The sequence below is a fragment of the Bufo gargarizans genome, chromosome 2 (assembly GCF_014858855.1).
Source record: "Bufo gargarizans isolate SCDJY-AF-19 chromosome 2, ASM1485885v1, whole genome shotgun sequence".
NCBI lineage: Eukaryota > Metazoa > Chordata > Amphibia > Anura > Bufonidae > Bufo > Bufo gargarizans.
This window is the reverse complement of record NC_058081.1, coordinates 513,753,917-513,777,502: the sequence shown is the minus strand read 5'-3', so window position 1 is coordinate 513,777,502 and position 23,586 is coordinate 513,753,917. Positions and strand designations below refer to the sequence as shown.

Genomic DNA, 23,586 nt, shown 5'->3' with positions numbered 1-23,586 from the left:
TGGGAATATATCTTGTAATAGGAGTACTAATACAGATGGGAATAACTCTTGTGACAAGATGACTGCTGTTGGTGGGAATAGATCTTGTTATAGAACTTCTGCTGTTGAGTTGAATACTACTACTACTAATTTTAATGGGAATACCCTTGTCATAGGGGTACTGATATTCATAGATTATAAGCCCTCACGGCAGGGCCCTCTCTCCTTCTGTACCAATCTGTAACTTGTCTTGTTCATGCTTAGAGCACTTGTCTGTATTATGTATGTATACCCCTTTTCATATGTACAGCGCTATGGAATGAACGGCGCTGTAATAATAAATAATGATAATATTGATGGGAATTGCAATTGGAGTACTACTTTTGATAGGAGTACCTTTGGTGTTGTTTATAGGAATATCTCTTGTGATAGGATTACTGATATTGATAGGAATAGCTCCTGTAATAGAACTATTGCTCTTAAAGGGAGTACTACTTGTGATGGGAGTACTGTTATTGAGCACTGATATTTATAGGAATAGCTCCTGTTATAGGAATACTGCTGTTGGTGGGAATATCTCTTCTGAGTGAAGTACTGATATTCACGGGAATACATCTTGTGCTAGGAGTATTGATAGGAATGCCTCTTGTAGTAAGAGTACTGACATTGATGAGAGTGCCTCTTGTGATAGGAGTTCTGACTTTGATGGGAATACCTCTGGTGATGGGACGTCCTACTGATATTGATGGGAATACCTCTGGTGATGGGAGTACTACTGTGGATGCTAATATCTCTAATGATAGGAGTACTGATATTGATGGGAATACCTATAGTCACAGTGCTTTTTTTTAGAGCAATTTGAGTGTATTTAATACTAGTAATGATGGGAGTAGTAGTTATACGTATGCTACTACTGATGAAATTGCTTCATTTGATTTGGGTACTACTACTGATAAAAGTACTGCTGCTCTGGTAACGCTTCTGATAGGAGCGTATTGAATGAAGTGGTGCTGTATTGATAGGAGTATTACTAGCAAGAAGAGTCTCTCTATTCTTGGAAATATCACTGGGGTTACCTTTAATATATTGGTGATATATCACTGGTGATGTGAGAACCTATAGCATTAGAAGCAATGCTAGTCCTGGGATTATCTTTACTATTAAAGGGCTAGTGATGCGAGTACCTTTAGCACTTGTAGTATCATTAGTACTGGGTGCCTTGAGTAATAAGAGTGCTGCTTGTGATCAGAAGACGTCTTCGTCCTGTGTGCTTCCTTTCCTGGAGCTGATGGCCTTCACTCTGTCATTGTGCGTTATTGGTGTTTTCCCCTCGTTATAAACTTTCAAAGCAGCACCAGCGCCATCATCCTGAATGGGAAGAAACTGCACTGTTTTGCCATCTTAGACCTGGGTGCCAGTATGGGTATGTTCACAGGGGGCAGACTTGTTGCAGAAATTTCTGCAGCTGAAATCTGCTATACACCTGAATGAAGTTCTTTGCTTGTGCATGCACGCCTCATTGAAATGATTTGGACATTCCCCGAAATTTTTGCTGCATGTGAACATGCCCTACCAGGGAATGTGGCCTCTCATAATGATGGCTCTTTATACTTAAGTCAATGAAGAAAAAGGAACGAGAAATATATCAGGGGTCAGTACAGAGATCTTTCCCCTCATCTATTTATCCCCAGGACGGTGACTGTGACGAGGGGACATCCTCTGCGTCTGGAGGAAAGAGGGTTTGTACACAAACATAGAAGAGGATTCTTTACGGTAAGAGCAGTGAGACTATGGAGCTCTGCCTGAGGAGGTGGTGATGGTGAGTTCAATAAAGGAATTCAAGAGGGGCCTGGATGTATTTCTGGAGCGTAATAATATTACAGGCTATAGCTACTAGAGAGGGGTCGTTGTCACCTCATTGCTGCACGTGACCTCCCCTCCTGTTCCTTGCTGGGAGGTTCAGAGGTCAGCCTGGCTGTGAAGGGGTTAAGCGCGGAGCTGCTGCCATTTGTTCTGCTCTTCGCACTTGTTTGCGAGCTCCTAGGAATGTTGCACAATTGTTTAAACAATGTCCCTCTCTGTTCTTTATTTTCCCCTCTTCTTCACTGTGCAGTTTTCCATCTGTGGCTGTAAACTGGCCCCTGGGGTCTTTTCTTATAGTGACCTGTGGACATTATTTGGGGACGAGTAGGAAATTCTAGTCCTCCACCGTATACCATTAGGCTACTTGCACACTACGTTTTGCCTTGTCCGCTTGGCGTATGCACAGTGAAAATGCAAAACGTACCCATAGGCCGCCAGTCACCCTCAGGGACGAATGCGTCCTTTTGGCCTCCATCCGGCTAGCATATGTCATATACTTTTTGTTTTGCTGTCCATATAGTAGTGTCCAGTAGAAAAACTGTACAATATACCATGAATTTAGTATATTTTACAACAATAGCCTGTGGGTGACGGATGCCACTGTATGCAGTGCGAGGGTACCCTTACCTGCTGTAGAAGGACCCTTCAGCCATACACCCCTTGTACTCGTGACTCCATTGACGTATAGGTTGCACCATAAACCATCAGATACAACGAGATATTGGTTTGATAAATTGTGACATGAGTTCATCGCTCAATTGGCCAATTATACATTTTACAGAAGATTTAATAGAATGCCATTTTTATTATCTGATTGTTTTGGTGGCATGGAAGCAGTGCCGAGCGGTATCGGTTCTGCCACACAAATAATTGTCGGAGAGGGCTGGTAAAGACGAATAATAAGTCTTGTCCCGGGGAGCGGCGATGTCACGCCATTTGTTGCTCCCTTTCACTTGTCGCTGTTGCCGGATTAGGAGCCCCGGCCATTGTTCACAGGGCAGTAGCACCTGTTGGAGAGCAGGGGGGCAGGGGAACGGGGGACAGCTGTCATAGGGTTAAAAAAGGGCTGTAACAATTAAGGACATGGGCTGCTCAGCTGCACAGGGACATGATATGACCAGTGGCAGCAACAGAGCAGGAGATAGGCTTATGCCCCCCCTCACCCTGGTGACTACCCTCCCCCTTCCCATCATCAGCCATGCTCTCCTCTTCCTGCTGACAGGCGCACATTGTCAACCCAACTAGGCAAAGTTGCAGGAATGTCAGAGGACAAGAGGAGAAGGCCAGCACTACTACCACCACCGCTGTCACCACCACCACCAGCGTGGGCTGCTTCCTGCACCAGTAAAGATCTCTACCTTCTCTACCCATGTCCTTGTTCTGCCCTCCAGACAGTAAGCAAAGACTTCTGTGTATACAGTATTGTTGTTGTTACGCCGTATATAGTGGGATTCACTGTGCTGCTTGTGTCATGGGAAATGTGAGCCGGAGAGGCAGGAGCACAGCGAGCAGATTCTTGGCAGGAATACCGACGTGGCCACTGGGCTGGGAAACTCTGCTCCATATGTGCATGGGGAGCTAGAGAGATATTAGATGGATGGATAGATAGATATGAGATAGATAGATACGCAATAGATATTTGACGGATAGATAGATAATTGATAGATATTCGATGGATAGATATATATTAGATAGAGAGATAGATAATAAATGGATAGATAGATAAGAGATAGATAGATAGATGCCGTATATCTTCTGTCAGTATGAATTCTCCTAGTTCATCCCCTAAATTCATTAGGTTACTGTATCTGATACTAAACTCTAAACCATTTGAGGATGTTGAGGCTGTTGGAAGCCACATGGGGGTGATTTAAGGGTGACAGCTGTCACGGGAAAGGATTATTTGTGACCCTGTGTGAGGCAGCTGCCAACACAGGCATTTAACTGCTTTTCGAGAGGATATTTCCATTTATCTATAGTGTTCCTATATGACTGTTATGGAGTGCAGCTCATCTTCCAGACAAGTGCCACATAGTGTTATTAAGGGGGGATCTTGTGATATGGGGAGATGTTGTTTTATTATGGGGGATATTATTGTGGGGAGATATATTATGAGCAGTCTTATTATCAGGGTATATTATGATATTACGAGGGATATTATCATATTATTGAGGATACTTTTTGATTACCTGGAGGGTATTGTTTTATTACGGTAGATGTTATGCTATATTGTGGTTATTAGTATTATTTATCAGACCTGCTCCTTTCATCTGATTGCTGGTCCTGTATGATATTCTATATTGTGGGATGTTACCACCTCCATATGCCCGGTTCATCTCCTCATTAATGGACATTTTTCACTTTTAAATGATTTGTGGCTATTTCTGCATTTTGCCTTGTTGCGTTCAGGTAGAATATGATAAACCAATCATCATATTTCGCTGTCACTTCGTCTCGTGGATGCCTTTGGCCTAGGAGCGTTTAAAGGGACGTTATCTCTGTGTCTAAGGGATTTCATCACATTAAAAGCTGTCACAGTTCCTCAATGGGAAAATGCTTTTTATTCCCCGGCATCCGCTGCCCGCACTGTGGAGAGTGGAGCTGCTTTGTTGTGTGCCAGGTTTGTTTGACTATGGCAGAAAGTTGGCACGTCTTTCCAGGTCGCATTGTTCCAGATGAAGGAATCAGTCTTAGGAGAATTTGGCACATGGAGGAGAGTGCGGGGGCCGATAGGGGAGTGAGGGAGCCAGTGTGTCATTTTAACAATACTTGGCTGTGCTGGACAAACCGTTCACCAGTGGGCATTGCCATCGGCACTGATGCGAGGAAGCATATGTGAAGAGCAGAAACTTGGGTGAAATGGGCAGATCTGCCATATAAATACACAGTGGAGTTAACCCCTGTAGTGCCAGAATGCTGCCTGATTCAAGCCAAATAGAAATGCTTAAAGGGCCACTCAGCCTAACTGCTGGAGCTTATAATAATGCGGCAGCGTTATAAGGAGACAGACTGAAATCAGTCAACCGGATGGATGTAAATGGCTCTGGAGGTTCTCAGCCCTGGAGCCATAATCATAGGGGGGCAGAGAGGATTCTGCGCTTTCTGCATTCATCCCATTGCTGAGAACTACAGCCCCCCCAACATGAAATGACTGATAACAGGGAGCAGTAGACTGTATTCAGCTCAGCCTGTCTCGGCCTGTAATGGCTGATATCAGGGAGCAGTAGACTGTATTCAGCTCAGCCTCTCTCGGCCTGTAATGGCTGATAACAGGGAGCAGTAGACTGTATTCAGCTCAGCCTGTCTCGGCCTGTAATGGCTGATACCAGGGAGCAGTAGACTGTATTCAGCTCAGCCTGTCTCGGCCTGTAATGGCTGATATCAGGGAGCAGTAGACTGTATTCAGCTCAGCCTGTCTCGGCCTGTAATGGCTGATATCAGGGAGCAGTAGACTGTATTCAGCTCAGCCTGTCTCGGCCTGTAATGGCTGATATCAGGGAGCAGTAGACTGTATTCAGCTCAGCCTGTCTCGGCCTGTAATGGCTGATATCAGGGAGCAGTAGACTGTATTCAGCTCAGCCTCTCTCGGCCTGTAATGGCTGATACCAGGGAGCAGTAGACTGTATTCAGCTCAGCCTGTCTCGGCCTGTAATGGCTGATATCAGGGAGCAGTAGACTGTATTCAGCTCAGCCTCTCTCGGCCTGTAATGGCTGATACCAGGGAGCAGTAGACTGTATTCAGCTCAGCCTGTCTCGGCCTGTAATGGCTGATATCAGGGAGCAGTAGACTGTATTCAGCTCAGCCTCTCTCGGCCTGTAATGGCTGATAACAGGGAGCAGTAGACTGTATTCAGCTCAGCCTGTCTCGGCCTGTAATGGCTGATACCAGGGAGCAGTAGACTGTATTCAGCTCAGCCTGTCTCGGCCTGTAATGGCTGATACCAGGGAGCAGTAGACTGTATTCAGCTCAGCCTCTCTCGGCCTGTAATGGCTGATACCAGGGAGCAGTAGACTGTATTCAGCTCAGCCTCTCTCGGCCTGTAATGGCTGATAACAGGGAGCAGTAGACTGTATTCAGCTCAGCCTCTCTCGGCCTGTAATGGCTGATAACAGGGAGCAGTAGACTGTATTCAGCTCAGCCTGTCTCGGCCTGTAATGGCTGATACCAGGGAGCAGTAGACTGTATTCAGCTCAGCCTGTCTCGGCCTGTAATGGCTGATATCAGGGAGCAGTAGACTGTATTCAGCTCAGCCTGTCTCGGCCTGTAATGGCTGATAACAGGGAGCAGTAGACTGTATTCAGCTCAGCCTGTCTCGGCCTGTAATGGCTGATACCAGGGAGCAGTAGACTGTATTCAGCTCAGCCTGTCTCGGCCTGTAATGGCTGATAACAGGGAGCAGTAGACTGTATTCAGCTCAGCCTGTCTCGGCCTGTAATGGCTGATAACAGGGAGCAGTAGACTGTATTCAGCTCAGCCTGTCTCGGCCTGTAATGGCTGATACCAGGGAGCAGTAGACTGTATTCAGCTCAGCTTCTAATGGCTGATACCAGGGAGCAGTAGACTGTATTCAGCTTAGATTCTAATGACTGATAACAGGGAGCAGTAGACTGTATTCAGCTCAGCCTCTAATGGCTGATAACGGAGCAGTAGACTGTATTCAGCTCAGCCTCTAATGGCTGATAACGGAGCAGTAGACTGTATTCAGCACGGCCTCTAATGGCTGATACCAGGGAGCAGTAGACTGTATTCAGCTCAGCCTCTAATGGCTGATACCAGGGAGCAGTAGACTGTATTTAGCTCAGCCTCTAATGGCTGATAACAGGGAGCAATAGATTCTATTACCTGTCCCTCAAATCGCTGATAACCGGGAGTAATAGATTGCATAAGAAGGGCTGCCGGTTTTGCGTTCCCCCTGTTGACTTGTGGAGCACATGCAGATCCTCGGTTTACTCCAGTTACATCTTAATTCTTCACATGACACCCCCTCCCCTGTCTCTGAGTCCATTCTCTCTCCATATGTCTCTGTCCATCTCCTTTCTATTCAGCGGCTCCTCTGTATTAGTTTTTGTCTCTGTACCTGCTGACAATGGAGTCCTATGACTATACCCAGACCCTTGCTCTGCCCATGATGGCTCAGGTGTCATCCCTCTGCCTCTCGACCCCCTATTTCCTTGTGCGTTCTCCAGTATCATTTCTCTGTTTATTCAAAGGCTATCCACCTTTACAACCAAATTTTGTTTGTTTGTTTTTTACATCCCAGGACATCCAAAATAAGAAATAAAGCACAATATCAATAGGCCATTGTTAGAAATATACAGTAGTTTTGTTTCTACAGTCCCTATACAGGCCTATGTGTCTCCGTGGTAACAGACAACAAACAAACCCTGTGTAGTCAAATCCTGCTGTCAGATTCCCTCCTGTCTGTTCTTTACTTCTTGCTAACCGACCAAATGTACACTATTATGAAGTAGGGGGCACATCTGAGTGCAGGGTCAGACTACACAAGGTTTGTTTGTTGTCTGTTACCATGGACACTCATAGATCTGTATAGGAGCTGTAGAAACATAGCAATTGGAAATATTTCATTAAACCCTGTTACAAAGTTTCTTCAGGCTTTATTTTAGAGGCATTGAGCCAATAAACAAAATGTGATTGCAAAGGTAGATATGGAGTTTAATCCAGCAGTGTGCATTATGTCCATTGGCTGAAATCTGTTTGCTCCATGTCATAGTTCTTCAGTAAAACATCGGACTGGAAATGCAATCCGTGGCTCCTTAATCACTAGTTAGGTCCCTCTCTCCTGAATCATACTGCCCCTCTCTGCATCATCCTGGCTACGTGGTTCTTGTAACCGGTATCGAGGCTGATAGACTGAGGCTGAACTGCTTACTGCAGTGTTATTGCCAAGATTATTATACCAAGAAGTTAGAGAGCGGCTTCCAGCAAGCGACATAAGTGCTTTCCAAATTGAGGCTCTTATTGTTCAGCCATGGAGAGAAATCTCTGATAAATGTGGCGCTGCGCCATTCTGCGCAGTATCCCCCAGATTGGCTGCTCACGCCTGACTCATTGTTATTTGTGTCTAAAGGAGGAGCTAGGCGTCCGGCCGGGGGCCGCTAAGAGCATGGCGATGCACAGGAACCCCTTCATGCTATCCACCATTACACGATATGGCGGTATTATACAGTATAAACCTAATCTACTGTCACCTGTCAGATCACATGATTCATGCAAATGCAGGGCACCGAGACTCCCGAATACCCCGTCCATCCCCAATGATCAACTTCTGCTGCAGGTTTCTAATATACCTTGTGTTTCAACTCCTCCCCATTTTCAAGATCTCTGCTTACGTGAAAATGTCAGTGAATGGAGACATATGGAAGAAAAAAAATCCCATTGTGACCTAATACTTCTCACTCTGAGGTTTGGATACAGTTGTACCCTGTCCTCGAAAATCAGCGAGTCACGTCGACCCTAGACTCCAGACTGATTCATGTAACCGGCACTGATACATTGTAACTGATTGGTGTACAGGACAGGCGAGAGGTTTGTGCTGATTGGTTTATAAGTGCATGCACTGATACAATGGAACAAACTCTCAGCTTAGTGAAGTTTTCTGTCAGGGTAGGTTTTCAGCATCTGGTACTAACAGAAATCAGAGATCTTAAAATGCATCCGTTAGGAGATTTGTACCTATGAAACTGGCTGACCTGTTGCATGTGCGGCTGAAGGTATCTGTGTCGGTTTTATGTTCACATGTGCCCGCGCTGCTGAGAAAAATGATGTTTTAATATGTGTAAATGAGCCTCTAGGAGCAACGGGGGCATTACCACTACACCCAGAGGCTCTGCTCTCTCTGCAACTGTAGTGCCCTCTGTGCTTTGATTGACAGGGCCAAGTGTCTTGATCACATTTACATAGCATGGCCCTGTTAATCAAAGTGCAGAGGATGCTGCAATTGCAGAGACAGCAGAGCCTCTAGGTGTAACGGCAACGCCCCCGTTGCTCCTAGAGGCTCAGTTACATATAATAAAACACAATTTTTCTCAACAATTAGGACACATATGAACATTGGGCCAACACAGATGTCTTCAGCTGACAAGCGCACATGGAACAGGTCAGCCAGTGTCGTAGGTACAAATCTGTGGCAAATCCCTTTAAGAATGACGATCCTTGTGTCTGTGGATGGAATCTTCTGAGGCCCTTTATTTCTATAGAAGAATACAGACATTAAACATATGGGCAGTAATGACATTGACAAACATCATGCACAAAGGCTGCACATTCAAAAATGAAAAAATGAATTAACTTTTATTAGGGAAAAACACAAAAACATAAAAATTGTATGCAATAGACTTAGTGCAGGAAAAGATCTAACCAAGCCCAGACTAATAACTTACTACGTCCCAAATATGGACAAAACGTGTAGCCAGGGTCAATATAATAGCCAATAAACAATAATGATAATGTGACATCAATAAATATGTCGCTGTACCTACAAGTTGAAGATTGGTCCCGGGCTATAAAGTGAGCATTGTTCAGAACGCCCGATTATCAGCAGTACGTCGCCCTGTGTAGTCAGGAATGTGCTGCTGACAATGAAAAGAGCAGAATAAAGGAGGAACGGCTGCGGTAGCGATCGTTCCTTCCACCTTCTTTGTGATCAGGCTGGTACAAACGAGCGCCGATGCATGTGCTCTCATCCATCAGCACAAACATTGGGCAATGTAATATAGGGCCTTTAATCAGGAACACTGTGTCATACCCCTAATAACCGATACAAGTTGATCGGCCCGATGCTAAGTGAAAGGAGGACGAACAATCATCATTACGATCGTTCGTTCCCCGTTCACAATGTGCTCAATGGTTTTTGAGCCGATCCTCTGCCTGTGACTGTCCTCTTCTTCTGAATGGAGGTGGCAGAAATCCATGTTCTTCCCACCGAAACAGTCGCAATGAGGTGAATGGAAGTGATTTTCAGTTTCTGCAATAAATCTCCTGTGCGTGAATACCTCTTACACAATGCAATGTAACTACATCAATAATCCTGAAGATTCGCCCCCCCCCCCCCCCTCATAACTATTATTGCGCAGTTTTCTCTGAGGACTTACGGATCCCGAGAGCTGCATCTTTAAGTCTGTAAGTAAGACACAAGCCTCCTGTCTCTTCTGCGAGCGCTCTACAGCGAGTATTTTGTCTAGCCGCAGGGGAAAAGCTTTGTCACCGGCTCGGCTGACAATAGACTTAAAAGTAAAAGGCTTTTCTTGTGGTGCTGGAGGCGATTGTCACCTCACAATGGAGTTGTGTTCCTGCATTCCTGCCATGCATACGGTTCTGAGGCCTCTAATAACTGAACGCAGCGCTGCAGACCTTACATTTAGCTTTACCCCCTTCCTGAAAATATGAGGGAGAAAAGAACTTGCGTTACCTCTTTATTGTCGATTTTAAGCCTAAGTTCAGCAAGGACTGAAGTACAATGTATCTCCGGGGGAAGAAAAAATGTGAGCAATTGTTAGGAAGAGGTTGCAAAATTCAGCACGCCCCCCTCCCCCCAGGCAACAATGTCGGAGCTTCTTCTTAATGCTGGTTACTTACCGGCTGGGTCACTAAAGCCAAGTGGGTTTAACTGTTTCAGCCGGAGATTTGTCTGCAAAGGCTCCGCGTATCGGTGATGATAGCAGATGATATATGAGAGAGTATACAGCACACACTATCACACATGGTAGAATTAGATACGTGGCTCAGCAGGCTGTATCACACATCATAGGCGTAAATACGTGGCCAGTAGAGCAGTAGCACACATGATAGCATTAGATACATGACCCGGCAGACAGTATCACACATTATAATTAAATACGTTCCAAAACGGGCTGTATCACACATCGGCTTAGATACAGCGGCTCAGCAGCCTCACACATGATAGAATTCGATACGTGGCTCATTAAACAGCATCACGCAGTAGGATTTGATACATAACTCAGCAGACAGTATCACACATGAAAGAATTAGATATTAGATACAGTGGCCTAGCAGACAGTATAACACGCTAGGCTTAGATACCCAGCTCAACAGACTTTATCACAGATGATAGGCTTAGATACAGTGGCTCAGCCCACAGTATCAATCGTGATAGGATCAGATATAGGCACTCGGCAAACAGTGTTACACAGGATAGGATTAGATACAGCAGCTCAGCAGACAGTATCACACATGGTAGGATTAGATACACAGCTGCCTTAGGCTAGGTCCACATCTACCTCAGGGCATTCGATACTCCGTTCCAGCAGAAGTATTGCCATATCCATAGTCACACACCACCCGATAGGATTAGATATACAGCTGAGCAGACTGTATCACGCATCATGGGATTAAATACAGCAGCTGTGCAGACAGTATCGCATATGACAAGATTAGATACACACACCCCAATGCAAAAAATAGGGCTCCCAACATTGATAACACCGCTATGTGTACTAGAGAAAATCTATCACTCCAATATAAAGACCACAATCACACAGTGTACCAATAGTTAAAAAAATAAGTACTTTATTAGTTTGTCACAACCAATAAAAGTCAATAGCGGCGGCATGCATGTACAATAAAGAGGAGGAGGCGAGATTCGAAATGCGTGTCGGGGTTGGAGCTACACTGGTCCGTATTTACCTCTGAGTTACATCTCCATAGTGGACTGTTTGTGTTGGGATTATGCATTTACTTTACATGCGTGTATTTAGTGATGATTGATCCTTTTTGTTGAATCTGTAGTCCTATTTGGACTATTGCTGTTGCACTAAGCACTTTATGTAGGATACTGGCCGATAGTGGGACACACTAGGGGGGGTGGTAAGTATTCGCCCTTATCCAGTCCATCTATGGCATTATACCTAGGTGTTATAGGTCCAGTGAGCTTTGTCTTTATTGTGCATGCATTCCCCCGCTACTGACTTTTATTATTGATTGTGATGAACTAATAAATTATAAATTTTTTGAACTAATGGTACACTGTGTGATTATGTTCTTTAGGGTCCATTCACACGTCCGTAGAATGGGTCCGCATCCGTTCCGCAAATTGTGGAACAGGTGCGGACCCATTCATTCTCTATGGGGCAGTAATGGATGCGGACAGCATCTGCATTTCCAGAGCGCACCTCCTGATCTTCCCGTCTGCTGCTCCAGAAAAAAACAGACAAAGAGCGGACAAGAATAGGCAGTTCTATGGGGGTGCCGGCCGGGTGTATTGCGGATCCGCAATGCACTACGGACGTGTGAATGGACCCTTAGGAGTAAAGGATTAGATACAATGCTCAGCAGACAGTATCACGCATGATGGGCTTAGGCTACTATCACATTAGCGTTTTCAATTCCGCTATTAAAATCCGTCGTAGGATCTCAATAGCGGAAGAAAAAGCTTCAGTTTTGTCCCCATTCATTGTCAATGGGGACAAAACTGAACTGAACGAAACAGAATGCACCAAAATGCATCCCGTTCCATTTGGTTGCGCTCCCATCGCGGACAGAATAACGCTGCAAGCAGCGTTTTTCTGTCCGTGATGTTTGGTTACGTTCTCACACCGGAGAGCAAACCTCCGTCATGGGATGCGGAGCAAGATGTATCTGACACAATAGAAAACTGATCCGTCCCCCATTGACTTTCAATGGTGTTCATGACGGATCCGTCATTGCTATAAAGACCTAATACAACCGGATCCGCTCATGACGGATGCATGCGATTGTATTATGGTAGCAGACGCGTTTTTGCAGATCCATGACGGATCCGCAAAAAACACTAGTGTGAAAGTAGCATCAGATACACAGCTCAGCAGACAGTATCGCACATGATGGGCTTAGATACACTGGCTCTGTGAATTATTTGTCCAGGAGAATAGAGGAATGAGACAACTGAGATGATGTAATTTGGTGACACTGGTGGGCAACCCTCCTTGGGGTGCTACGTACCGTCCAGATCTCTTTAACCCTTTCTATATGACAGGGAAATGTACTGACTGTGACGGGTGATTAACCAGGCAGTAATGATTCTGCGTCCTTCAGGCCCAATCGACGATACGTTTACAGGCGGAAGCCATGTTCTTAGCAGGGGGCAAAGAAATGGACAAACAATCCCCGGGCGCACATAAACACGAGTGCGGGGGCAGCAGTGGTGGAGTGTCTTTTAAGGGAATGTGAAATGGCAGTGCGGGCATTAGGCTGAGACGTATCTGGACACTTATCTTCCACACTCTATTTTCTTACTGAATGGCGGAGTCGTAATGACGGATTTGAAAGCGGCGGTAATTGTGAGCTGTCTCAGCGCGGACACCAGGGTACAATTACATTGTTCAATTCACTTCAATTGTCCTCTACATTTGAATAGTGTTTGGATGCAGCGCGATGGCGAAAAAAAAACAACACTGGTCAAAAAGACGAGAATTGAATGTCAAAATAGCAGGACAGGGAAAAACCGCCAGGCAATCATACAGTTATTTTATTAAGAGCGGCAGATGAAAACTAACACCTCGTCCCTTAAAGGAGAACATCCTGAAGAGAGCAGCAGTAGGTCCGTATGTGCTGACTGTCCAAAGGGGTCCAGCAATAAAAGACCAGATCCGTCATTTTTGATCTCCTAACATGAGTTGTCATAGTCCAGTGATTAGTAAATCTCACTAGCGTCCCCCACTTGCATACATTGTGGTGTTTTCATTGTGATCAGTTGTTGCACATTCTCTAACATTTCTCTCTTTTTTAGAAACACCCAGCATTGAGAAGCTCCTGTCTAAGGACTGGAAGGACAAGCTCCTCGCTATGGGATCAGGGAACCTGGGCGACATAAAAGGTAAGGGCAAGATGACAACAGGGGGGTGCGGGTCTTCATTGCCTGCTGCAGACTTTTCATCTGTACAATGTTCACTAAATGGAGAAAAGTCTTGGGACTCCACACATTATCTGTTACGGAACAAAACATAATCATAAATCCTCAAACAGACAAATTACAGGTCATCAATTTATCACAGCGTACCCTATCCCCACCTAAAATGGAAGTCCTTAAAAAAGGTCTGTCCTTTGTCCCCCTGCAAACATTTTACCTATTCAATTGGGTGAAGGATCTAAATCTATTTGCGCGCAAGTTTAAATGGAGGACATTCTTCCTCACTCATGATAAACGCAAATGCCAGGAGCTTGGGATAGAAATGGAAGATCTCCAGGATGTCCAACTCCTGGCCGATCTGTATGCTTAGGGGCAAAGAGACATAGGTGACGGCCCTTTCACTGAATTAAGAACTCCTTCCACTAAATATCCTCCTTTAAATGACACCACGCCTATTGATATTTTTGTATCTGTGGTCACAGAGGACCTGCAGAGAGGTTGGAGGGTAAACAATTTGGTCCAGACAATTTGAGTAGGGATGAAAGGAATGCTCTGAGGGATTTGGAAAGCGACAGGACCGTCGTGATCAAACCCTCAGACAAGGGGGGTAACATTGTCATTATGGATTATAACCAGTACATGTGCCTTAGGATACTGGAAGATGACGTCTCCCTACTGATCCTACACCTGTACTCAGGGACCTATTGTCTGTACTCCTTAATCTGTCCTATCAAGATAAATTTATTAGCAGGACGGAATTGGATCATTTGTTACCCAAGTTCCCAGTGCTTGCTACCTTTTACAACTTACCTAAGCTTCATAAGGTAGGCACACCGATTAAGCTACTATCGTGTCTGGCATTGGCGGCCTTACGGCCAACATCAGCACCTATATTGATGTGGTGCTGAGACCATGTGTGTTGGGCCTGCCGTCTAATGCCAGAGACGATGGGTGTCCTGTAAAGATTGGATAGCATCCATTGTGATGGGGATACTTGGCTGGATAGCTTAGATTTTGAGGCTTTGTACAGTTCAATACCTCACCACACTGGATGGCAAGCCATAAAGACCTTCCTCCAACAAAGAAGTGAACACCTCAGTCAGCTATTCTTGTGTGGCATGCGGTATTATATTGAAGGGCACATTTTTCACCAGCTCTCACTGTTGAGAATTATCGCATAATATCTTTTATCAATTGTTTATCTGTGGGGGTCATCTATCTGCTCACATGCCATTGTGGAGTACAATATGTGGGACGAAGCGTGAATTACGGAGACGAATAGGTGAGCATCTACTAGATATTAGGAATAATCGGGAGACATCGGTAGCACGCCATATTTGCAACCATCACGGCGGTAATACTGGTGTACTCATAGTCTAAGGGATTGAACACATCAAGAGACCCATTCGCGGAGGTGACATCGACACAATGCTACTCCGCAAGGAAACAATGGATCTTTAAGCTACGCACAGCTAGTCCCAAAGGACTTAATGAGACAAGGTCATACGCGTGCTTTATATAATTTGTGACTCGCACTTTATTTTAGGCGTCTCCTTATGATTGAGTACTATCAGTTCTCCTGCTTGATTTATACCCCACTTTTGGCATGGGACAGAGATGTAACTCTTTGTCACCTCCCATGTGATTTTTGACACTGCACTGCGATGCCGGGTACAAGGGTACTTTCACACTAGCGTTTTTCCTTTCCGGTATTGAGTTCCGTCCCAGGGGCTCAATACCGGAAAAAAACTGATCAGTTTTATCCCTATGCATTCTGGATGGAGAGCATTTTGTTCAGGGCGCATCAGGATGTCTTCAGTTCAGTATTTTTTTTACTTTTCAGGAATGAGATAATACCGCAGCATGCTACGGTTTTATCTCCGACCAAAAAAACGGAACACTTGCCTGAATGCCGGATCTGGCATTAATTTTCATGGAAATGTATTAGTGCCGGATCCAGCATTAAAATTACTGCATTAACAGACCTTTAAATCTGTGAAAAAAAGAAATACCGGATCCGTTTTTCCAGATGACACCGGAGAGACTGATCCGGTATTTCAATGCATTTGTCAGACTGATCTGCATCCGGATCCGTCTGAAAAATGCATCCGTTTGCATCCGAACTGCCTGCCGGAATCCTCTGACCCAAGTGTGAAAGTAGCCTTAAGAAGGTGTGAAGTCCCCCCTATTTTTACATACAGTGTTCTTAATAAAAATTAACTATCATTCATTATCCTTTTAGCGTTCTATCAGGCTGAGAATATACACCACACATTACACCTACATGAGCTTACATGACATCCCAATCTAAATCCACAGACATTAAAGGGAACCTGCCACCATGAAAATGCAGTATAATCTGCAGGAAGAGCTGAGCAGAGTGATATATAGTTTTATGGGAAAACATTCAGCATAACGTGTATTTCATTCACTTATACCTGTGCTCATGTCATCTTGGCGGTCTTCCTTGTATACTTATTCATGCAGATATAGCTGTCAGTCAATGAGTAGCACCACCCCCATGACTCCTAAGCATAAAAAGAGCAGAGGTTGAAATGAATAAATTACACGTTCTACTTAATAATCATTTATCACAAAACTTTGGGGGAGATTTATGAAGACCAATGTGCCGGTCTTGATATCCCCTGCCGCTCGTCATAAATTAGGCGCATCCTCCAGCAGAGCTCAGGGCTGCCATAGATTTCTGGCTTTGTTTGCGCCAGAAAACTGGCATAAATGAATATAAATTTGTCACTTCATCTGGTCACACTCCCTTTCGGTAAAGTGGTGAGGCCGACGTAAAAACCCCACTTGAGACTCTTTTTTTAATGACTTTTTAATGGCACTTTTCTGGCGCAAACCACATGATAAGGGCTCATGCACATGAGCTTATTTTTTATCTGCATTTATTGCCAGTCAGATGCGGACCCATTCACTTCAATGGGGTCACAAAAGATGTGGACAGCACACCGTGTGGTGGCCACATCCGCATGTCCGTTGCGTGGCATCTGCAAAAATATAGAACGTGTCCTGTTCTTGTCCCCATTACAGACCAGGATAGGACTGTTCTATCATGGGCCGGGGCGGTATCTGTGTTTTGCAGACTGCAAAATAGGCTACGGTGGTGTGCATGAGCTCTAAATCTCCCCCAATATATCAATCAGCTTCTCCGGCCTACAGATTCCATTGCATTTAATGGTGACAGGTCCTCTTTAATATGGACTCGGTCCCCCCTTTGCAGCTAAAACGGCTTCCACTCCTCTGGGAAGACTTTCTATAAGGTTTTAGAACATGTGTCAAACTCAAAGCCCACGGGTAGAATCTGGCCCACCACATCATTTTATGTGGCCCACACGAGGTGGGAATGTCAAATAAATCAGGACGTGCTGTGGCTGTTGCAGGATCCTTCCTTCATGTGCTAAAGAACAGTCTAGTGCGGATTCGTCAGGGAGGTGCAAGTCTCCCGAGGCTTCTGTAGACACTCGCTCAGTGACTCAGATGAGGGCTCATGACTAAAAGAGTATAAAAAGTGATCTCTGGGAGGCTGATTTATATACGGCAGGTTCTGGCAGTAAAGTTCAGCCATTGCTAGCACAGGGAGCCATCTTGCACTCTGAGCTCTGACGCTAAACGGCCCTTTGAGGCAACCATAATGTTAATGTGGCCCTCAGTGAAAATGAGTTTGACACCCCTGTTTTAGAGTGTGTCTGTTGGAATTTTGCCTATTCCACCAGAAGAGCATTTGTGAGGTCAGACACTGATGTTGGGTGAGAGGGTCTGGCTCCTCTTCTCCGTTCTCGTTTATTTCAAATGTGTTGGATGGGATTGAAATTGGGGTTCTGTGTGGACCAGTCAAGTTCTTCCAGACCAAACCGACCCAACCATACATTTATGGACCTTGCTTTGTGCGCTGGGGCACAGTCATGCTGGAATATAAAAGAGCCTTCCTCAAACTGTTCCCTCAAAGTTGGAAGTCTCCAAAATGTCTTGGTATGCTTAAGCATTTAGATTCCCCTTCACTGGAACTAAGGGGCCTAGGCCAAACCATGAAAAACAACCCCATAGCAGTGTCCCTCTTCCACTAAACTTTACAGTTGGCACAATGTGGTCAGGCAGACAAGTAACGTTCTCCTGGCATTCACCAAACTCAGACTCATCCATAAGAACGTCAGTTAGAGAAATGTGATCCATCACTTCACGGGACATGTCCATAGTCTAGTGGTAACGTCCTTTACACCACTCCATCTGATGTTTGGCATTATGGTAATGTAAGGCTTGCATCTCGCTGTTTGGCCATGGATATGCAATTAACCCTTTCAGGCTCGGAGTTGTTGTTTTTAGCGTTTTCGTTTTGCGCGCCCTGCCTTCCCAGAGCCATAACTTTTATTTGTCTGTTCACATAGCCATGAGAGGGCTTGTTTTTTGCGGGACAAGTTGTACTTTTCAATGCCACCATTTAATATTGCATATGATGTAGTGGGAAGCGGTAAAAAAAAATCCAAATTGGGTGAAATTGCAAAAAAAAAATATATATTTAACCGCAGTTTTACTTTTTTTTTAATTACGACGTTTAATGTGCGATAAAACTGACCGGTTATTTTTTTTTCTACAGGTCAGTATGAATCGGGAAATACCTTTAAATGTATAGTGTTTCTTGCGTTTTGATACTGATAAAAAAATTAAAAAGTGGGAAAAAAATCTGTGTTATTTTTTTGTCGCCATATTTTGACCCCTATAACTTTTTAGTAATTATGTGTATGGAGCTGTATGAGGCTAATTTTTGCGGGGTGATCTGAAATTTTCATTGATACCATTCTGGGGTGTGTATGACTTTTTGATCACTTTTTATTAAACATTTTTGTGGAAAGTGAAGCGACCAAAAACGGTGAATCGGCCATTTGGATGCTTTTTTCTGTTTGCCGTATGGGGAATATATTTTCATATATTTTATTTATTTATTTTTTGACTTTTTTTTTTTTTTGACTTTTTTATAGTTCCCATAGGGAACTATAACAATAAATCATTTGATTGCTATTATCATAGACTCCAATGCACTTGCATTGGAATCTATGATAATTTTACTACTTTCCTTTGGAGCCCTATTACAGGCAAGGGCTCCATAGGAAATACTATGCAGCAGCCTCCTGTCATTCATAAAGATAGGGGCTGCTGCATACACGCTCCAGCTCCTCCGATCGCCACACGGGGGAGCCGGAGCACCACCGAAAGTGCGCACTTTTGGTTTCGGCGCGCTCAGATGCCATGGTCAGGACTGACCACGGCATCTGAGGGGTTCAATGTCCGTGATCGGCATTACTGCCGGTTGTGGACATGATCCGCGGGTGTCTGGTAAAAGAAGCAGGCGGCCACGGCGCCCGCAGAGGGCAGGAGCGGGCGCCATCTTTAAGCACCCCCCCCCCCAGCGCCATACATGTACGGCGCTGGGCGTGAAGGGGTTAAGTTCCCCGTGTGTACTGAGTGTTGGTGATTTTTATCCACTATGCTCCTCAGCATTTAGTGACCCTGCTCTGTGAGTTTACCTGGTCCCCACTTCGTGGCTGAGTTGCTGTGGATCATAAACGCTTCCACTTTACAATAATACCTCTCACAGATGATGCTGGAAGATCTAGGAGGAAGATATTTCATAAATTGACTTACAATTGCAATGGTAGCTTAATTGATGATCTAGACCAGGGGTAGGCAACCTCCGGCACTTCCAGCTGTTGTGAAACTACAACTCCCAGCATGCATACTTGCTCTGCTCTTCTAAGAACTCTCACAGAAATGAATGGAGCATGCTGGGAATTGTAGTTTTATAACAGCTGGAGTGCGGAAGGTTGCTGATCCCTGATCTAGAGGAAGTGCTGGATTTAGTTATCTCTGTAGGAACCGTGGATGGTGATGATGGTGGCTCGCTATCCAATAACATTACATTAATTGTCATTAAAGGGGGTTGACCAAATTATTGTTATTGATGACCTATCCTCAGCCGTGCCATCGCTGCCTTCTCTTCATCGTTCACCTACTCAAAGTGGACATCACAGCAGTGAGCAGGTGTAATTACAGAAGCTTCTGTGGGATGGCTCGTTCCTATCCAAGTGCATACTATAGAGCCGTCCCTTAGAAGTGAACGGGACGGCTTCTTGTAATAACACCATCTCACCGCTGCGATGTCGAAGGGGAGCAGGTAACCAATGAAGAGAAGGGAGCGCGGGCATGGCGCGCTGCCTTCTCTTCAACCAGCTGATCGGCGGAAGTGCCAGATGTTGGACGCCCACCAATGTGATATTGATATAGGTCATCAATAAAAATTACGTGGGCAACCCCTTTAAATTCTGTTTTTATTATCTTATTATCACCTCCAGTGACTACAGGGGGCGCAAACAGTTTATAGCGCGAGGGGGAGGCACTCACATGCATGGGGGGGGGGGGGGGGGGCTTATCAAGGATTCATAGGGTTCTTCATGAGGTTGATCTCCCACACTGCACTTTTTTGTGGTGTTTCTCCCAAGCTTTCAGCAGCTAATGTTTGGTGAGCTTTTTTGAGGTCAGACATTTAAATATACTGAATATACTGTGTATAAGTCATACACATAGAGAATCCCTCTCATTTACACAGGGGAGGACTATTTACAGGAACCACATCTTCATCTGATGATGTATGGTCCTAGTGCAGTCCTATTTAGCAGATATGATGTTTCATCTTATAGTCACCTTGTGCCCAAAATTCCATGCAAGAGTGGCTTATAGCCCTGTCCTGGAATAGAATGACAGATCTGCAGTGAAGACTGACACAATTACGCAAGAAGCAACTGACGGGATATACATTCAACCCCCTGATATCAACAGCTTTTCATATCATCCTGATGTCCTCACATCAGCTCCAGACAGTAGGGTCTCCACATACGTGTCCGGGAGTTGCTGTCTTATACTTGTCAGACAGTGTAGCAGTGTGCTGAGGGGTTATGTGGGGGGGGGGGGGGGGGGGGGTCAGGTTTGGCAGAAAGCTGTGAAAACAAGCCCTGGTTTATTGTTCTGTGACTCCCATGACAGCGGCCATTATTGTCCATTGTCGGTGTGAGGTTTGCAATCAGGGAGAAGGTAATTGAGTCCGGCCCTCTAGGGGGAGATTAATTTGACTTGTAGGATCGTTGCGAGGTCAGGGGGGTCTGGGTTATTTACTGCACAAGAATGACACATTTGTGCCACCGCTGCCTGACAAAGGGGGATTCAGATGGGGCGCAGCTGTATTTGGTGAGACAACAGGGGCCGTGTTTACGTTCAGCCGTCTGACCCTCGCCGGATAACAAAGGCTTTCTATTCTCCAGTCGCCGCCTTCGTGGCCGCTCAGGTATCCACACAACACCGCGCCTTTATTCCACTTAGGAAAACTCCCAGTTTTTTTTTTTTTTACTTCTCTCCGGAAAGCTGAAAATTTCTGAGAAAACAGCAACTAGACAGGGTGACGGAGCCTCAGTGCTCCCATAGAGACCACCATTCTTCTAAAAAAAAAATGAGGACATTCAGGGGGGAAAAAAAACATTTCATGGTTTCTCTATAACAATGGATAACAATGTCCCATTCACATACGGGGAGAATTGTGAAAACCGCCGTCTGATCATGTGGCGTTCTTTACCAGCCATGAGAGAACTAGGGCAACCTGAAAGGTTAAGCATGGAGCGGTCCGACAGGACTTGCTGGGAGTTGTTGTACCTTGACAATTTTATATGACCATTTAGAGCACGGGAAGATTTGGCTGCTGGTCCACCGAGCGATATTTTTTAACTATCAAGGGTAAGGACACAAATGGGAAAGCAGACCATAGATGTAAGGGCATGTTCACATCTGCTTGTAAGTTCCGTTGCAGATTCCAGACCAAAAAGTCTTTTTCGGCAAAAAAAACCTAACAGTTTTTTGTGCTTTTCCATGTTTTTTTAAGTTTTATATGTTTTTAAGCTGTGCTGCTTTATCACTCATTAAAAATATACATCAGCAAATCCTCAAGATGGTGGGGACAGAAATCATCCGCAATGCAAAAGACTCAACAAAAACGCCCAGAACTTTAGCAGAGAAGTGCGACGCGTTTATTTCTGGATTAATTAGGAAGCTCCACAATAGGATCCCTCCTGTGGGGGGAGGGGGTACTTATTTTAATTTTTTTTTGTGGATAATTTTAAGGGGATTCACCCATCTCCTAATCGAAGGTAACAAGATTAACTCTCCCCAAGTAATTATCCGTCCGAAGATCTCCGCAATTATTCCACTTGGCTCAGCGCAGCGAGGAGACGTCAGATCTCAATGCACACGAACAATAGCGAGGAGCGTGCAAGGAGCCGGGGGGGGAACGTCACCGCTAGGAGCAGCCTCCCATCTCAGGAGAAGAATGGAGGAGGGGGCTGAGAAACAGCTGCAGGTGTCCAGTGTCCCCCCCCCCCCCCCCTCCTCAAGGTGCCACAATCAAAAGTCAACAGAGAAATAGTTTGGTCCCTGAATCTGTATATATTGGGGGAGGGGAGGGCAGATGTTTGAAGTGTCAGCTCTTGGTCTACTCTGTGAATAAAGGTTGTGTTATCAGCCATGTCAGGCTGGGATGACTGACAGATGCATTTCATCTATTGCTCTCTGCTGTCAGCCATTTCAGGCTGAGGAAAGGCTGGCTGCAGGACAGTAAGAATAATCTGTTGCTCCCTGTTATCAGCCTTTCTTCAAAGGGATGAGTGATATGACATGTAGAAACGTCCCTGTCCCCCATGATCACTACTCTATGTCACGTCTACATCTTCTGACCCCACCAGTCGCTCAGGGCTCCTGTCACTGCGCTCGGACAATTACGGGATTGGACTCACTCCGTGTATGAATCCCAGTAGGGGGGGGGACACCTACCGGCAGTGATGTTTTATAAAAATAATAGCCTTGGTCTTTCCACCATCACAGCACGTGAGACTCTCAAGGCTGGGTGCCCAGCGCAGACCTCCTGCATGCCAAAGTGTTACCTGGAGGGGGTAAAGCTTGTATTTATTACAGTAAAAAGTCTTTAGCGGATGATCATTTATTCTGGAGTATCAGATGCTGATAGATGTTCATGTAAACTTCACCTGCAAGGGGAGAAAGTCTCTTCCAAGTCCAAAAACGACATTGTAACTCCAGACTGTCTTATACTCCAGTCACATCCACAGCTGCAGTCACAATTCTACCGTTATATCAAGTCTTATACTTCAGTCACATCGAGAGCTGCAGTGACTATCCTGCTATATCATGACATACTCCAGTCACATTGAGAGCTGCAGTGACTATCCTGCTATATCATGACATACTCCAGTCACATTGAGAGCTGCAGTGACTATCCTGCTATATCATGACATACTCCAGTCACATCGAGAGGTAGAGTCACATTTTTGCTCTTACATCAGGTTTTATACTCCAGAGTCCAGACACATCTAGAGCTGCAGTTACACATCTGCTCTTATGGTACTTCATTTCATGCTCCACACACATCCAGATCTGCAGTCAGTATTCTGCTGTCACCTCATGTCTAATACTCTAGTCACATCCAGAGCTGCAGTCACTATTCTGCTGTTACATCACATCATTCTCCAGACACATCCAGAACTGCAGTCACTATTCTGCTGTTACATAATAGCATGCAACAGAAACATCCAGAGCTGCAGTCACAATTTGACTGCTACATTATGTCATACTCCAGACACCGCTAGAGCTGCAGTCAGAATTTTGGTGTTACATCTTGTCCAGATCCGCGTGGTATTACTGCTGGATCTGTATGGAGGGTGTCCTGCTGTGATGCACTGAACAGGGGTGTGCGGAAGAGAACACAAAATCTCCCAAATTGCAGTTTGTAATGGTATGTGAACTAGACTGTTAC

At 45.1% G+C, this 23,586-nt stretch overlaps 1 protein-coding gene across 5 annotated transcripts in view; it reads left to right on the top strand.

Annotated features, from left to right (window-relative positions):
- The window catches only part of SOX5 (SRY-box transcription factor 5), a 195,926-nt gene that overhangs the window by 90,530 nt on the left and 81,810 nt on the right, over positions 1-23,586 (top strand). For 4 of the 5 annotated variants that reach the window (XM_044281304.1, XM_044281306.1, XM_044281305.1 and 1 more), the window contains one exon: positions 13,587-13,673. In XM_044281304.1, coding sequence (XP_044137239.1) covers positions 13,587-13,673 — 87 coding nt within the window. Of the gene's footprint in view, positions 1-3,110; positions 3,237-13,586; positions 13,674-23,586 lie in introns of those variants that run through there. The other variant, XM_044281307.1, reaches the window with a different exon arrangement.